The 17974-nt window shown below is 40.6% G+C and overlaps 1 protein-coding gene across 1 annotated transcript in view; it reads left to right on the forward strand.

Moving 5' to 3' along the window:
* Window positions 1-9089, forward strand: part of LOC149278281 (FERM domain-containing protein 8-like) — a 46962-nt gene extending 37873 nt beyond the window's left edge. The window contains exon 11 of the mRNA XM_089502164.1: window positions 8493-9089. Coding sequence (XP_089358290.1) covers window positions 8493-9089 — 597 coding nt within the window. The remainder of the gene's footprint in view (window positions 1-8492) is intronic.
* Window positions 9090-17974: the final 8885 nt, after the last annotated feature.

Here is a 17974-nt window from a genome sequence, read left to right on the forward strand (position 1 = left end):
CCCCTCCTTCCAACATGTAAACATAAATTACACACTCATACTCTCATACATGCTCACATGCACACACATACATACATGCATACATCCCTCCCTCACCTCTCACCACTCCTGCAGCTTGTTATCTGGCTGCTCAAACATTGCAAGCAGCCTCTGTTTTGTTGTGGGGTCACGCGACATCACATGACCCCCAATACGCTCCTGTCTCTCTGCGCGGGTTCATACTTGCTGCGGTCCAGGTCGGAAGGGCACTTTCTGAACAAGTTTGAACCGGTACAAGGAGACAGGAAGAACTACCCCTGTAGTTATACCGGCGCATATGCTGTAAGTCCATAATGTATTACGGGTAACATACAGCTGTCAAAGATGTGAACAGTATTAGGGGCTTGTAAAGGGTTTTTTTTTTTTTTTTTCCATTCTCATGTAGTTCCTTCTGATTTTCTCTGCACTGATCACACTGTGTGCATGGCTCCATACTCTTGCATTGCATCTTGCATCATCTCAGCCAGCAGGGAGAGCAATCGGGGCGTAATCAGACATTAACACTGTAACAGTGTGTCACCGCTGACGCTGAGTGCCATTGCGCTTGAACCTGATGTTATGTTTGTCAAATAACTTCAATTGGTACTTCCTAGACTGTATTAATGATCAAACTAAACATCCTGTTGAGCTAGCTCCCCTTACATAACTTTTGTCAGAAATGGGATATATTTGGGGGGAAAAAGGGGATTCCAGGTGCCGTCTTTAGTCTAGGGTTTAATAACTTAAATCCACATAGCTCGAATAATCACAGGAAAAATGCTTCTTTGATAGGAACATGGAGGGTTTAATGCTGTGATGAAGCCTATGAAAGGCTAACACACACAGGGTTACATTGGGAATGAAGAATGTAAAGATGGTAACTAACTGCAACAAGGATGGAAAGATTGTAACACAACTAAGGACATGCAGGGAGTTCTTATAGGGAGGGATCAAAGGTACATTCAATTAACATTACTATTGAATCACACATTTACAAACTGACCGTACAGACAATGTAATACATGAATTACAGCTGCCCTTTGATGTGGGCTTCGGAGGGCTACATTTGCACTTAAATAATTCTCCTGTCCTTTCTGTGAGGATGTAAATTCAACTGGCCAAATGTTGTTTAGTCAGGTCAGATCACTTTAACACCCATAATGACTGGAATTTATATTTTTAATATAATTATGTTATAGTGCTCCATAAGGTGTCTGACATAGTCTGCATGCTACCTCCACAACTTTTACCAGACATTAATCCATGTAAATACTGACACTCCCATCCTCACGGAAAACCTCATCTTTAAAAAAAATAAAAGTATACTGATGAGCCCATAAGTGGATTTCATATACCAAAATGCCCTGACCAGCTACTTAAGCTGACCCTGTCTAGACCCATATTGATCAGTCTTAACAAGTTACTCTCCCTATAAAAAAAGAAAAAAAAAAAAAAACCCCACACACATCCAAAGGAGCACTCTCCTACTAATGTAGAAGTTCCATTAACCTGCCTATACACTTGCTGTTAAGCTGATGTTGATAACCTTGCCTGGACAAACATTTGTGGATAAGTAAGCTTTACTATTCTTTATGACAGTAAGACTTTTAAGCCCTTATTTTGCTATGCCAGGGCTCGACAAAGCCAGGACTCCATGGCCATTTCCTGGTGCATGCATTACATGACCTTTACTGCTTCCCTGCTGGAAAGCATAGGATGGTAGAAGCAAGCCAGTAGCATGGCAGCTCTCTACAAGGTGAGGGATGGTAGTGTAGGTATGTGCATACTTTCATTGTGTATATCTATAGTGGTGAGTCTGTGAGTGTGTTTTTACTGTTAGTGAAAATATGAATAGTGATGTGTGTGTGTGTAAATATACAGTGCCAGGTTCAGTGTCTGTGTTGATACTGTCACTATGCATGTGTAAGTGTAGTGTTGGCCCGTATGGCATTAGTATGAGTGTGTATGGTGTTGTGTGTGTGTGTGTGTGTGTGTGTGTGTAGAAAGTTACTGTAAGGTGTTGGTGTTTGTGAGCATACGTCGGTAGCATGTGTGTATCGGTTACTGTATGGTGTGAGAATAATGGTTAAACATGCAAGCCTCAGTCTTTATGGTGTAAAATCCCCTTGAAAGGTTTAACTGCGGTACTGTACAAAGTTATGCAGCCCTGAAGAAAGGTGTGATGTTGGAATGCCTCAATAAACATTCTAACTGCAGACCTGGTGGTAATATATGAAAATAAAAACATGATTGGGCAAGAAAAAAAAAAAGTAGGCTCGCAACTTTTGTAGCTGGCTCTTAGATCCAAACCATGTTTGTTTGACCCCTGCTGTAATGTCAGTCAGTGTGCATATGTTTAGGGCTGGAGTCGGTCTGGTGTATGTATACTGTAGTATCGGTTTGTATGTGTGTAAATGTATAGAGCGTGTAAATGTATGGCTAGACTCGACAAACCTGGGCTGAGTTCGGTAATATATGAAAATAAAAACACAAAGAAGGGGGGGGAAACCTTTTTTTTTTTTTTTGTTACCTTCTAGATCCAAATCAATGCCATAACTGATTAGCACTCTTACAGAACGCAGCTCAGTCACCCCTCAAAATCCATGCATCCAAAGTCATTTCTGCTCCGTTCTCTACCGTCAACAGCATGCTTTTCCTGACAACAAAGCCATCATTCCCAGGTTAAGAGGGCACTAAGGACTTGTTCCTAGACCACCAGTAACTCAAACCAAAAAGCGCAAGTAACACACTTAAACCAGCTAGAAAAAAAAGTGACGTTCATACACAATTATGTCCTTACACCAATGTTCAGGCCCTAACAAGTAATCTTAACTGACTACACTCATGCCTCTATAACAAAGCAGACAAGCCAAAACTACAAACTCATACGTGCCCAAATAATCATGCTCCTTGTCCCATAGTCACACATCCAATGAGATGCAGAATCTCCCAAACCTTGGACCTACAATGATCCTTGTCAGTTTGATTTAGATGTAAATTACTTTGCCTTTTTTTCATAATTTAAAGTTATTGTTGCATCTATGTTGCCGAATGTGACATTTTATAGCTGAGTGCAGCATTAGAAACTCGCCCCAAACTAGATTCCCGGCGTTGTCTAGTACCCAAACTCTTCACAGAAACAGCTCTTTAAATATGTTTGTCTCCTTTTTAATGTATTAACTTACAATTATGTTGTCAATAAATGTAACTGCACCACTCAGTATATTAACTTATGCTTCACTCCCTATAGTGTAAATGGCTTTCTGGAACTAAGATTCATTTAAACTTAGTAAATGGCAGCAGCAATATTGCCTATTTAACAAAATAAGTTTTTTGTCTGTTTTGGGAGAGTTTGTAGGAGTTGTGTGTTTAACTCTCTCCTTGCTATTCATTATGAAAGGTTGACATAAATGTCTAGCGACAAGGGCTGCCCTGGCTGTGTATAATACATGAGGCAATGTGCAGAGTGACAAAATCTCACTTATTTAACTATAGTATAAAATATACAAGGCCAGTCAAGAGCTTTCTTCAGAAGCTGGCATCTGCTCTTAATGTAAATGAAGCTGAGGAATGGTCACAACTCTCCAACAAAGTTTACTTTCAATGGTTTGTTATTCAATTAACCACTTAAATATTAAAGCACATAGCATGTGATTGTTGAGCTTACATGTCCATGCTTCTTGCAAGTTGAACGGTGACCACTTCCAAGTATGCAAGTCCAATTCAATTGATGGATAGAAGCAGATATAACTAAATGTTTGCAAGTAGTAAATGCACTGGAGTCTATCTAAAAATGACTCCAGTGTGCATTTTATTCAATTTTGGGGGTAGAGTATTTCTTTAAGGAAAAATATATATCAAGAGCTTTAATAAAAGTGAGTTAAGGATTTTGAACACCTTGGTTAACTTTCGGGGTTTTTTTGTATTTAAAGTTTTAATAGAACAGAACCATATACCACCTCGTGCCGGACATAAAGTAGAAGTTAACAGTAGTGATGGTAGTGCAAGGTTTAGAAGATAGCAGCTCAAAAAAAACACGTGGAATCACCCCCTATTCCACAAAGTGCAAACATATATATATTCTGGTGCTTTTGCAGTGTGGAGAGTTTTTAAACTCACCCTTTATAAGTAGTTGCTGGGTGGTAACATGTAACGGGAAAAAACAGAAATACAAAAATAACAGTGCAGTATGTCTGTATATAGAAGTAGATATATCTCCTACAGAGTGCGTACTCACAATTTAAACTGAGCCTTTAATAAAAAACCCTCCTGAAAATCATACGACTGTGCCCTTAAGGCGGCACTTCACCTAAACGTCTCTGCGGTTTGTTTTGTTTTTCCTCCCTTGCTCTGAGCCGTAAAATTACCTGGCTCCGAGTGTTGTGGCTTGTGCCTAATGTAAAGTAAGCAGACCCTTCTTTAAAGCAGGTAGCAACTGTAGTGCCAGAATATATATGTTTGCATAAGTTGATGGCATATAAGAACCATTTGGTGCACCTAGTCGTCCTATTTTTCCTGATGTAAATACTCAGACCTTAATCAGTTCTTGGTCTAATCTCAGAGGCTAATGTAGTTAGGGAACATAAACACGTATGGGATAGGCATAATGTTTTCCTGAATCTAACGCATCTCATGGGAAATTGTTCCTTTTATCTACCACCCCCCTCAGTAAAGTAAAACTTATATTACATTTAAAGCTCTGGCCCTAGTTTTCTAGGTATGGTGTGTGTGTGCTGTTACAGTAGCTTGCAGGCAAGACAATATAGCTTAAGTTTTAGATCTTCCCTTTAAAGCAACGTTTTATAAGTTCCCAAACCCTGTGCTTGGTTGAGTTTGTATGCTACTTTTTAAAAAAATAGAGAAAAAACTCTTGTCCATTAAGATGGTTACTCCATATGGGTGCAATGCAATAGCGACAGAGCTCCGAATTGCTCCGAAGAGCAACCACAAGCGCCATCATGCATCAGGTACTGCATACAACCATGCAATATATATATATATATATCACATATGGTTTTCTTTTGTGAGCAAGTCCTAGAATTCTATATCTTCACAAAAAGTCCCGCATGAAAAGAGTTAAAATATTGGCATTATAACTGCCCATAGGGTGCCTAGTTTAAAAAAATTTGGATTTGATGGGGTGAATTGTATTGGCCGGCTTCAAAGATGTCCCAAATATGGGACGTGGATGCAGACTGACCGGATGTCTAAATGGCCAAAAAAATAAAATAAAAATAACACCTCACAAAGGTGGCCTTTTACCTCCCAAATAACCCAACAAACCCATGCATGTGGGGTATCACTGCGCTAAGGAGATGGTGCTGAACACATATTGGGGTTTTGTTTGACAGGGACATATACCAGGAGCGGTGAATTTATACCTGGAGTACAACGTGTGTGGAAACAAATATAAAACAATGTTTGCTACCATAAAGTTTGACAAAGACTGATAGTGGAATTAGTGCATGGAAAGGCATTTTAAATACCTTGGTGTCTGTTTTTCAAAAATATATGGTTTGATGGGGTAAATTTCATTGGCCAGTTTCAAAGATACCCGAAATAGCACATGGGCAGAATGACCAGCTTTGGGGAAAAAAATGGTTTTGAAATAGCTAAACGCTACTGGTACTTATTGCCCCCATAACGTGCAGAAAAAAACAAAACACAAAAACATTGGGTATTTCTAAACTAAGTAGAATCTATTTAGGAGGTGTTTTCATTAGTTTTTGCAGATGAGTAAAATATATTTTAAAAAAAAGTGTCTTTTTAACAATCGCCATATTTTATCATTTAGTTTTTTTATAGTAAATTAGTGGATATGATAAAAATAATGGTATCTAAAGAAAGCCCTGTTTGTCCTGAAAAAAAAGTTTTTGGTTGTTTTTTTTTTTTTTGCACAAAATGAGAAGAAAAGTACAGCAACACTGAAAAATGTTAAGAGCCTTTGTCCCAAAATGTACTACGAGTAATAAACCGTCTTATCATTAAGGGGTTAAATGTCTCTTATCCTTGCCAATGAGTCTAATACAAATAGCTGCTTTCCATCATTGGGAAGATAACTAAGTTTACTTTCAAATTTAGTCTGTTTCACCTGCTTGAACCCCATTTCACATGAAGTGTAAGACTGTCCCTTCCTTGTTAGCAATGTGATTGAAACTTTACTACGTATTTTTACATGTAAAATAAAATCCGGTGGGAATCATTCAAGCAGGCATACTTAATATCTGACCGTGTAAGATGCTATAGCCCTGTACAGTTATCAGGAGTTGCACCCATTGGTGAGGATTAAGGGAAGAGTCCTTAAATGTGACACACATTCTACCAAATTAAATTACTTGAGTGTTTCTCTTGAAAAATAGTAATAGGTATTTCATTCTTGCTGGTCTACAGTATTTGGAAAGAATGCCCTTTAAGATATAATAAACTAAGCTTACTAGCACCTTCAAAGTTGTAAAAATTGATCTTATTGTGGTAGCATGTAATGGATGGACCAATTTCAGCCAGATTGCATAGAAACGTATTGTGTTGGAGGATTAGAAGCATTCGGCCCATCCAGTCTGCCCAATTTTTGAATCTTTTATCTACAATAGCCTATACCTATCCTATGCATCCTTAAACTCATTCATTGTATTAACTCAATCACTACTGCTGAAACCTTTACCTCTCTAGTTTAAGACTACATCCTCCTTGTTGTAGTATTTTTTTCTTCTTTAAATAAACCTTCTTTTATCATCTTGATTCCGTTTATGTATTTAAATAATTTATATTCCACCTATCTCGTCTCCCCCTTCCCTCAAGCTATATATATGTGTATATATATATATATATATATATAATATATATATATATATATATAATATATATAGATAAATTATGATCCTTTAACCTTTCCTTGTAAGTTTTTATATCCTGCAATTCATGAGCCAGTTTCGTAGCCCTTCTTTGAACTCTTCTGGATACAGTCTGCGTACTGTGTACAATACTCAAAGTCTATACAATGGCATGAACATTTCCCTCTTGTATTGCCTACCTTTATAAATCCTCTTTAATAATAATAATCCCTAAATCCCTTCCCTCATATTTTGAAGTTAGGACTGTATGAAATATTCTATACTCTGCCCTTGCGTTTTAATGCCCTAGGTGCATTATCTTGCGCTTAATCTACATTAGACATCAGTTACCACAGCTCTAACCGTTTTCCCAGTTTACCAAAATAATTTGCCATTTGGCTTATCCCTCCAGGAACATCAGCCCTGTTACCATCAAGATTTTAAAAAAAATCTAATGGAAGTTAGTTGCAGTCAAAAAGAGATCACCCTTGATGAAGACCAGTTTGGCTATAACGTTGGATTTCCACTTTCCTGTCACTCTCATGTTTACCTATATATCCATGTAAATGTTTTATACACTTTTACTTGTTTTTGGTAATAAACATATTGTTGTTTTTTTTTTGTATTATTATATAACATTTTGCAATATCACAGATCCCTGGGGTACCTCACTTGTAACAAGACTCCATTGACATCAACCCTCTGTCTGTTACTCAGCCATTGCCTAATCTGTTCAACAATATTGGGATCCAAACTCAGACTGCAGTTTATTAAGTCTTTGCGACAGTGTCAGACTGTTTTGAAATCTAGATAATGTCTACAGCACCCCCTTGATCAATTACTTTAGGCATCCAATCAAAAAAGAAAAATCAATAAGATTAGTTTGGTATGATCTCCCCAAAGTAAACCCATGTTTCTGATCTTGAAACCCATGTGACTAGATGTTCAACAATCTTATCCTTTAACATAGTTTCCATTAATTTTCCCACTACTGATGTAAGACTTACTTGCCGATAGTTGCCTGGCTCCTCTCTACTACCTTTCTTGTGAATGGGCACATTCTCCAGATTCCAATCTTCTGGGACTGCTCCCATTAAGAATAATTGGTAAAATAAATCTGTTTGCTAGTACACCAATGAGCTATTTTAATAGCTTTAGGTGTATACCATCAGGTCCCATCGACTTATTTGTCTTTACCTTAGACACCGGAAGTATAACATCTTAATCTATGAACTCAACTGTATGAAGTAAATTCAGTCTTTTTTTCCTAACCAAGCTCCCTTTCCTATATTTTCATCTGTAAAAACTTAACAGAAATATTCATATTGTGATGGGTTCACACCTTTCCTCCCATGTAATGTCTTAAGAAGAGGTTATTTTCCACCCTAAGTAATGAATTACAAAATCTCAATTTTAAACATGTGGATAGGTCTCACACAACATCTAAACAGTATAACCCTCCTGGCCCTGTTCACAACCCCCAAACCCGTTAAGCCATGAGTATAAAAAATACTACCCTGGGGGCGTGGCTTGCCTAGCTGGAAGATGGCTGCTTGAACCCTTAGCTCCGCAGCCTGCTCACTACAATCTGCACCCATCCGGCGATACGGCACGAGATGGGCAAACCCAAAACGTTCTTCCCAGCGCCAGGAACCACCTGAGCCGCGACCAAGCTCGTCGGGGCTCTCGCTCCGCAACTATTTCCAGACTCCTGCGGTCTTAGACACGCAGCCCCCGTCGCCCCACATGGCGTCCTCACCGGCCAGTACCACGTTGTCTGAGGAGACTTCGCGTTCACCGCCACCCGCCGGAGCGTCCCCATCGGCTGAGGCCTTGCAGGAGTTGTTCCGGTCCCTCCCTACTAAGGCCAATTTCAGCAACCTGATTGCGGAGGTCAAGCGCACCTTACATGAAGAGGTTGCGGCCCTCCACGCGGATATAGCTGGCGTGGAGTGGCGAACTACTCACCTCGAGGATTCGCATACTCGTACCGCACAACAGGTGTTGGAACTGCAGCGGACAACCTCTCATCTGACCGGCCTGGCGACAGAACTGCGGCGATCGGTAGAGGACCTCGAAAACAGAGGTAGGTGCAACAACGTGCGGATGCGGGGCCTGCGTGAATCTGACGGTCCTGAAGACCTCCGGGCGCTGCTGCAACGACTCTTTAACACGGTGTTGGGCCGCGACCTGGACTCTCCCATATGCCTGGTAGGCTCACAGATCCACCCAGAGACGTAATTTGTTGTTTTCAAGACATGAATACAACAATTGGCGCTGTTCCAGGATCTCTCCGCAATCATTTTGCGCAACCGACGACTGCTGCGGCCGCTTACGTCTTTGCTCCGGGACCGGGGCATTCGATACCGCTGGGGATTCCCCTTCCAGCTCTCTATTCTACATGAAGGCTCCACTTTCCACGTGAAGACACACCGTGATGTAGCGGAGGTGACCCTCGCATTAGGAATACCTACTCCACACGTTGACGACTGGGCCCTTGCGGGGTTTTCCTCAGTTCCTGCTTCTCGTGATGTTCCGGCGCGGAGGCGATCCAGGCTGAGACGGGGAGGAGACACGGATGATGGGAGACGTTATCCCACCGCGCCTGAGGAGTAAACTGTGACGTTCCTGTTCATACTCGTCTCTATGCTATTCCCTTGGGGGTGTGAGTGTTTTTTTTTTTTGTTTTTTTTTTTTTTTTTTCCCTGCACCATGTACTACACATCTGTTATACATTTTTACCTTCCGCTGCTCCCGTGCGCCGTCCTCTTCTATGCATCTGCCCTGCCGGCTCACTGTAGCAGTGTTACTGGGATCTCTCTCGCCCACATGGAGATGTTTGTATATTTGATACTTGTAACTGTGCGTCTTATTCATTTGCTCTGCTGTTACTTGTCACCTTTTTGATTTATTCATGTCTGCGTATTGGTTGCAGTGCTGGGGGTCCTATGTGTACTCTGGCTCGCTTTCCGGTCACACTCTCTAGTCATGGTGGGGTTTTTTTTTTTTGTTTTTTTGTTTTTTTTGTTTATTTATTTATTTATATATATATATATATATATATATATATACGCCTTGCACTACACTTGACCTTCCGCTGGGTGGCTACTGAATATACCTGATTATATTTGATAACCAGTGGATGTTTTCTTCATTTGCTCTGTTGTTCCTATAACTAATATGATTTGTACACATTTGCGGGTTGGTTGCTAAGTTGGAGGGTTTTGTGGGCCACCCGAGCATGCTGTACGGCATCGCTCCCTGATCAGGTTTATTTATTTTTTTTATTTTTTTTTTTCTCTACCTCCAATTTTTGTCTTCCTCATTACCCCACCCTCATTATTATGTCTTTCCCCCTATTGTCTTGATGTATTATGTTTAGCCATGTTTTCAAAAATTTTCAATAAAACTTTAATTCACCTAAAAAATACCACCCTATAGGGTACTATATGTAAGGGGATGGATATGGCCCTCTAGAAGAAAAAAAAAATTAAGGATGTGGGGTATCGCCGTAATCAGATGCAGCTTAACAATTTTAGCCGTAACACATACCGTATTTTCCGGCGTATAAGACAACCCCCAACTTTTCCAGTTAAAATATAGAGTTTGGGCTATACTCGCCGTATAAGACTACCCCTCTACCCAGTATACAACAACCAGCCAATCACGGCAAGCGATGTACCTTACCGGTGATTGGCTGGTTGTTATATACAAAGCCTGCTTGGATTGGGTGGGTCAGCTCTCCCTATTAAAAGCTATGTTAGAAGGAAATAAAACCAAAATATTTTTCTCAATTTTCCAGCCTGCCCCCCCAGTTATGCACATCTGCCCCAGAAATGCCTTATACCCCCTATATGCCACTGTGCCCCATGATAAACCTTTTAACCCTCTAAATGCCACTGTGCCCCATGATATGCCTTTTGACCCCCTATGTGCCACTCTGCCTCCAGAAATGCCTTATACCCCTATATGTCACTCTGGCATTAAGGGGGTTAAAAGGCATTTCACAGAGTACTCTGCCTCCAGAAATGCCTTATGCCCCCCATTTAACACTGCTCCCCCGCCCCCCCAAACTTACCGTTGCTTCTGACTCCCCTGTCATGCAGCTGGGGCAGCGTGTAGATGTCTTCGCGATTCGCAGACCTTCCCCGACTGTCCGAGAATTCCCCGCACCGGTGCCGCACTCTGATCCCTTACAGCCGGGGAAGGTCTGCGCGATGGACGCAGACAACCCCTGCTGCTAGCCACACCTCCTTCCAGCTGCAGTGTAAGTTGTCTACGTGAATCGCGTAGACATCTACACGCTGCCCCGGCTACACACCGGGGACTCAGAAGCACCGGTAAGTGGGGTGGGGGGAGGGGGACAGGAGGATCCAGGTCCCCTGCAGCTGCGGGGGATCTGGATCTTAGTCGTCTCATAGTCAGACCTATTTGAGGTCTGAATATAAGACGACCCCGATTATAAGACGAGGGGTATTTTTCAGAGCATTTGCTCCTAAAAAAACCTTGTCTTATAATCGAGCAAATACGGTATATATATATATATATATAAAAATGGTTGCTAACGGTCAAAGAATCGGGAGAGGAAAATTACCACCAAAGCCAGGCTCTGTTATATCTTATGTAACAGAGAAATACTAGTTCTGCATAGTTAAATCCTTAACCATGCTTTTACTGATGCCGTTAACAGTCCCTCTCCTTTAGCTGAGCAGAGAAATCAATATCGTAATCATTCGGTCCAGCTAATGGCATTAACTTAGGAACAAAAATAGGATCACCATGTTTTGAACCTATTGGTGAAAAAGGTGATCTCAAGTAAAATTTTCATGAGAACTTCGTAATTGATAAAAATCACCCAACTTAAATACACAAGGCTCTCTATACAGATGCAACAAAGTATTTCTCCACAACCCACCAAAACAAGTCTTATGAGGAGGTCCATTGCAAGCAAGCAAAATTGTGCAGCCAATGATTCCATGGCTTACGGTATTAACAAGTCCTTGTTTAGTTTACAATTTAATTTGGAAAATTTGTTTTCCTCTATTGACACATTCAAAGAATGATGGATCAGAAATATTCCTCAAACCCATAAGCTGGCAAAAATAATTTCTCTTGAGATTCCTCGAAAGCAAGGTTCCCCTCTGTCAGAATCGAATACGGTCCCACTGGCTGTAATGGGAGGTGATATAGAAAATCTTTCATATTCGTTGGACTCTGTATCCATTTCACTGTTGGAGGCGTCGGCATTTGTTGTAGGTATGAGTACATTGTTGTCTCGTAAACCTTGAGATACCATCTTCCTGGGACTCGGGGAGGCTTTGTGTTTGTTTGTTGTGAGGATGTTTCACTATAGTGGTTCCAAAGAATGTCACAATATTTCTGTGGTATTATGGGTATAAAGATCAATCCTACAAAATTATCAAACAAATAAGGATTATTCACGTTGCTTACCAGGTATCCTATCTCTCAACCTTAAGATAATATTCTCCACATTTATGGGAAATATAATCATATGGCTGTTTTATTTGTGTTAGAGCTAAATCAGCAGTATCAATCAAATGTCCAAAGTTATCAATTTCCCAGTTAGTAGTATAAATGTCACCAGGGATAATCCATTCATAGTACAAAAACCATTCCCATTGACTATTGGGATTTTTTGTTTGTCTATGCTTAAATTCATATTATAAATCCTGAGTTTCAATACATGAGTTAAAACTTCAGTTTGTCCTTCACTCAAGCTTAATTGTTTTTTAATCCATTCCGTGAATATTCGCCCGTTCCTGTCTTCTCTTCGGGCGAATATTCGTGGACATTCTTCGTGTTTGTTTTTTCTTCTTTTTTTCCGGTTTTGTATAAGGGGTTAATACGGGGTTAACGCGTACCGCAGGAGCTCTGGTGCCAGGAGTTTAAATGTCCGTATGAGCAACTCTATTGGTCTCCAGCAGGGGGTCGTCAATTGGTTGATGCCAGAGGAGGTCCCTGCAGGCGACCAATAGGCTCACTCGCACTGCCCTGAAACCCCTGACGGCGAACCTGCGGATTTCCGCTTCCGTCAACTCTTGCGATGCCGCGAAGATAAGGTAGGCTAGATGGGGAAGGGACCAGGGAGATTAGTAGATGAAGGCCATCATGATGATTCTTCGTGTTGTGTGTCTTCGTCTTCATCTAAGTTTTACTGCCGCTATCTTCTCTTCTTCATGTCTTCGGAACGAACACGAAAACGCACTCTTCGTGTTCGTTTTCATGTTCACCCGAAGACGAATGCACAAGTCTAGCTTTTATCACAGCTTCCACATCATATGTGGTGCTGTCTGTTAATCATTTCTGAAACGGAGTAAACTGTAACAAATTTAGATTTCTGTACGCACCAAAAACCAGAAAGTCCAAAAGTCAAAAACCAGGAAGTGCATCGATAAACTTGTGAAGGAATATTTGGATCACATATTCATTGTTCTATCAAACTTTCATATGTAATACCACACAGATTACCTTCTGCTTTGCAAGAGTGACTAAAATATGATGTATTCAGAAACGAGGGAAAGCTTGGCATTGTACAAATGTCCCATTCGGTCAGGCTGCAAAATAACTTTATCCGTTTTGCCTGCCATTCAGGGGGTAATGCTGGTCTCTTTAATTTACCTGTTTCTGGATTTTGTACCTCAACATGTAGTTTCGTCATCAAGGCATCATAGCCATCATCATCATAAACATACCTGGGAACTTCTGGGCTCTGGCTACCCGGATCCTCCTGTCTTGTGCCCCCCATTTAACACCCTACCCAATTCGCGTAGGCAACTTCCGCTGCAGCCGGAAGGAGGTGCGGTTAGCAACGGGGGTTGTCTGCGCTTCCCCGGCTGCCTGACAGCTGGAAGGTGTATGCGCGATGGATACAGACAACCTCCACTGCTAACTGCACCTCCTTCCAGCTGCAGCGGAAGTTGCCTACGCGAATTGCTTAGACATCTACGTGCTGCCCAGACTACACACTAGAGACTCTGAGTCAGAAACACTGGTAAGTTTGGGGGGGGGAGTTTTAAATGGGGGACATAAGGCATTTTATGAAATGTCTTTTAACCCCCTTAATGCCACTCTGCCTCCTGAAATGCCTTATACCTCACTATATGCAACTCTGCCCCATAATATGCCTTTTAACCACCTAAATGCCAGAGTGGCATATAGGGGTATAAGGCATTTCTGGAGGCAGAGTGGCACATAGGGGGTCAAAAGGCATATCATGGGGCTTAGTGGCATATAGGGGGGTATAAGGCATTTCTGGGGCAGAGTGGCAAGCCTGGGGGCAGATGTGCAACTGGGGGGGCAGGTTAAAAAATAAAAGGAAATAAAAACAAAAAAATATATTTTTCTCAATCATAGCTTTTATTAAAATAAAAAAATAAAAAAGTTTACATAGGTTACATGAATTAACATTTACTAGTAAAACTTTTTTCCTATAGGGTCATCTTATATTCAGGCTTTTTCTTTTTTTCTTAAATTAAAATTCAGATTTTGGGGGGTCATCTTATAATCGAGCAAATACAGTATGTTACTCACTCTCTCCCTTAATTTGACCCATGCCTTAATATATTTAACCACTGCCTTCTCACTAGGGTGACAACCTGTCCTGGGTTGCCTGGGACAGTCTTATAACCAGTGAACCTGTCCCTTGTGCTCTGATTCCGGGACAATATGGCGTCTATGAGTGAATACTTTTCTCCTTTTGAAGATCATGAGACATTATCTTAGTATTAGGAATGCACCGAAATGAAAATTCATAAAATATTAAATATAGGAACTAAATAAAAGAACTGTTCTCCATGGGAAAATGTTGCTCTTAGAATCCCAGTTTCCCCAGGTTTTGCTTTTTGACCTGCGAATCTTAAAACATAGAAGAGTACCTCTACCAAAAAAAAGCAAAAGATGCTGGTGGTTGGCACTCCTGGGTAACCAGGATGGGGTTCAATTCCCTGAAGCATCGTTGCTTTTAAATTGTTTTAAAATACATTTGGTGACACCATGGATATGACTCCTCCTCCGTACTTGAGTTAGGGCAGGACTCAAAACACTTAAAAGCTCCTCCCTGAGAGCACCAGTCTTTTTTTTTCCTGCCCTACATCAGGTAGGGAGGACTTGTCTCTTGTTTTTCATGGCCAGCATCCTAGGCTAAGCCCCTTTTGGGCGGGGGATGCTTTTTGCACCTTAGCCTGTGGGGTGCTGCACTGTCCAACGCGTTATTGCTGTGACCATGTCAAGTCTTTTTCCATCTAACTTCCAGTAGCAAGGTAGGAGAAGGCTCCACCTATCCAGGTAGGGTAGGAAATAAAACTCTCGGAAACTCCACACTTCCCAAGTGTTTTTTTTTCCTGCCTGGTTAGGAGCTTCTCCCGGTTTTTTTTTCTTTATGAGAGAGCCCGGTTTTCGCTGATGTGATTCCCCACTATTGGAAGCAGGTTTTTCCACAGTTTAGCTATTGGTAGAATATTAGCTCTTAAGAATTATTTTGGACATTTACTTTCTCCACTGAATGCATCATATAATTTGGCTAAATAAGGGCCCAGTTTTGTCTTGAGTGTTTTATAGAAAAGACCTGAAAATCCATCTGGACCCGGCATTTAAAAAAAAAAAAAAAAAAAATTATTTAACATTATACGATTGTTACAAATACGTAATTTAACGATGTGTCCTATTATAACACATTTATATGCCAACCATAATGTAGATTGTGTTATATTATGTGTTTGTTTTTCTTTGAAATATAGTTCTATAGTGGTTCTTAAGTATTCAACGTTTTAAAGATTATTTAACATACTATTATTTAATTTCCATTCTCTGATTTTTATGTTTCCTTGTGGACCAAACCAGTGCATCATGATTTGACCAGAATATATTATAAATGTGTACATTATGAATCTTAAATATTAAGTCCCTAAATCCCAATAATAAATCTATTCTTGCATATGATAAATGAGTTTCGGAAAAATGTGTATAATCATTTTGGTTAAAAATAGCCTATATATATATTTTTTTATTTTTTTTTAGTGTTCCCATCATTTTCATAATTTTTTAGATCTAATATAGGGTCTATACTGGAGTCAGTCTCCTGCAATCATAATTTGGCCACATGCTATTTTTACCAATTCTTCTAGTGTGTTTGTTATAAAAGGAACTGGGTATACATTTGCTATAGTGAATATTTCGTTTTCTATTTCACAAATTAAGAATTGAAATCTGGCATTTGGATCTTCTTAATGGTATAGTTTATATTCTTTCTAATCAATACAGCAACCTCTTTTTTCTTTCTTCCTCTTCCAGAGATGACTCTAATATAGATTCTATATTTTTCCTCATCTACAGTAGTTTTTTTTCTTTATCCAGTGAGTTTCTTCTACAAGACAAATATCGATTTTCTGCTGTTCTATTAATGTTCTCAGTAAGGATCTTTTAAAGGGGGAATTTAGTCCCCTCATATTTAAAGAGACATATTTTACCTTGTAATTAATTAATTGTTACTGATTTTACTATGAATTGGCCGACCTTGCATATACAACAAAAAAGTGAGTTTACAACAAGAAAGAGCAGACAATTAAATAGACGATCTGAAGAAGAACCATCTATAGAAGATACATAAACTGCCCCGTGAAAGTCACAAGGCAACCTGAAAGTCGATATACCCCCAAAATGAATAAAAAATTTAACCCCTTAACGACCAATGATGGACCTGGCAAGCTTAAACAGTGTTGCTGTAATGCTTCGATGTTTAGGAGGCCTCCTAAGCTTCAATGGTGTCGCTGAAACGCCTCAATAGCGAGACATTCAGTGACACCGAACACCCACCCCAGGACGCTTTAAAAAAAAAAAAAAAAAGAATGGTTTGATGGGGTAAATTGGAATAGCCGGGTTCAAAGATAGGGCATAGGCACAGACTGACCAAAATAGAAAAAAGGCGCAATTTCCAAATGTGGCCTTTTAGCCCCCCCAAACAACCAGACAAACCCATGCATGGGTGGTATCACTGTACTCAAGAGATGTTGCAGAACATATATTGGGGGGGTGTTTGACAGAGGCATACACTCGCTGGCCACTTTATTAGGTACAGCTGTTCACTGGCCACTTTATTAGATACACCTGTTCAATTGCTTGTTAACACAATAGCTAATCAGCCAATCACTGACTTTAAACGTGGCATGGTTGTTGGTGCCAGATGGGCTGGTCTGAGTATTTCAGAAACTGCTGAGCATACCATGGGGCACTCCAGAAAAGCCTTATACCCTCCTATATGCCACTCTGCCCCATGATATGCATTTTAACCTCCTATATGCCACTTTGCTTCCAGAAATGCCTTGTAGCCCCTATATGCCACTCTGACTCCGGAAATGCCTTATACCCCTATATGCCACTCTGGCATTTAGGGGGTTAAAAGGCATATCATGGAACAGAGTGGCATATAGGGGTATAAGGCATTTCTGGAAGGAGAGTGGCATATAAGGCATATCAGGGAGGCAGAGTGGCATATGGGGGGCATATAAGGCTTTTATATAAAAAAATATTATACAGTTTGTTCAAAAAAATAAATTTGTTTATTTACCTTCTACTTCTTCCACTTTGGGGCTTTTTCATCCTGGCCTCCGTCCTCTGGTAGCTGCAGGCTGCCGTTTTCTATGTTGACAGGATGTCAGTGACAGGACATCCGGTGCTCCAGCAGTCTGAGTGTGAGGGGGCGGAGCTTTCACCCCTCACGCTCCTCCCATCACTATGCAGCCATCAGATTAATGGAAATGGAATCGAAATGGCCGATGCGTGCTGACACCGCCGGCCGGAGCTACTTTAATTCTTTTTTTTTTTTAAATTGAATATGCCGGATCGGCTTGCCATATAAAGTAAAATAAAAAAGTATTAAAGTAGCTCCGGCCGGCGGTGTCAGCACGCATCGGCCGTTTCGATTAAATTTCCATTAATCTGATGGCCGAATAGTGATGGGAGCAACATGAGGGGTGAAAGGTCCGTGCGAGGGGGCGGGGCTTTCACCCCTCACGCTACTCCCATAAGTAGGCGGCCATCGCACACGGCTGCTGAGTGCTGATGCCGCCGGCCGGCGCTGCTTTAATACTTTGATAAAAAAAGAATTGAAG

This window comes from Sceloporus occidentalis, unplaced genomic scaffold, assembly GCF_023333645.1.
Source record: "Sceloporus occidentalis isolate IW3139 unplaced genomic scaffold, rSceOcc1.0.p SCAF_196, whole genome shotgun sequence".
In the NCBI taxonomy this organism is placed as follows: domain Eukaryota; kingdom Metazoa; phylum Chordata; class Lepidosauria; order Squamata; family Phrynosomatidae; genus Sceloporus; species Sceloporus occidentalis.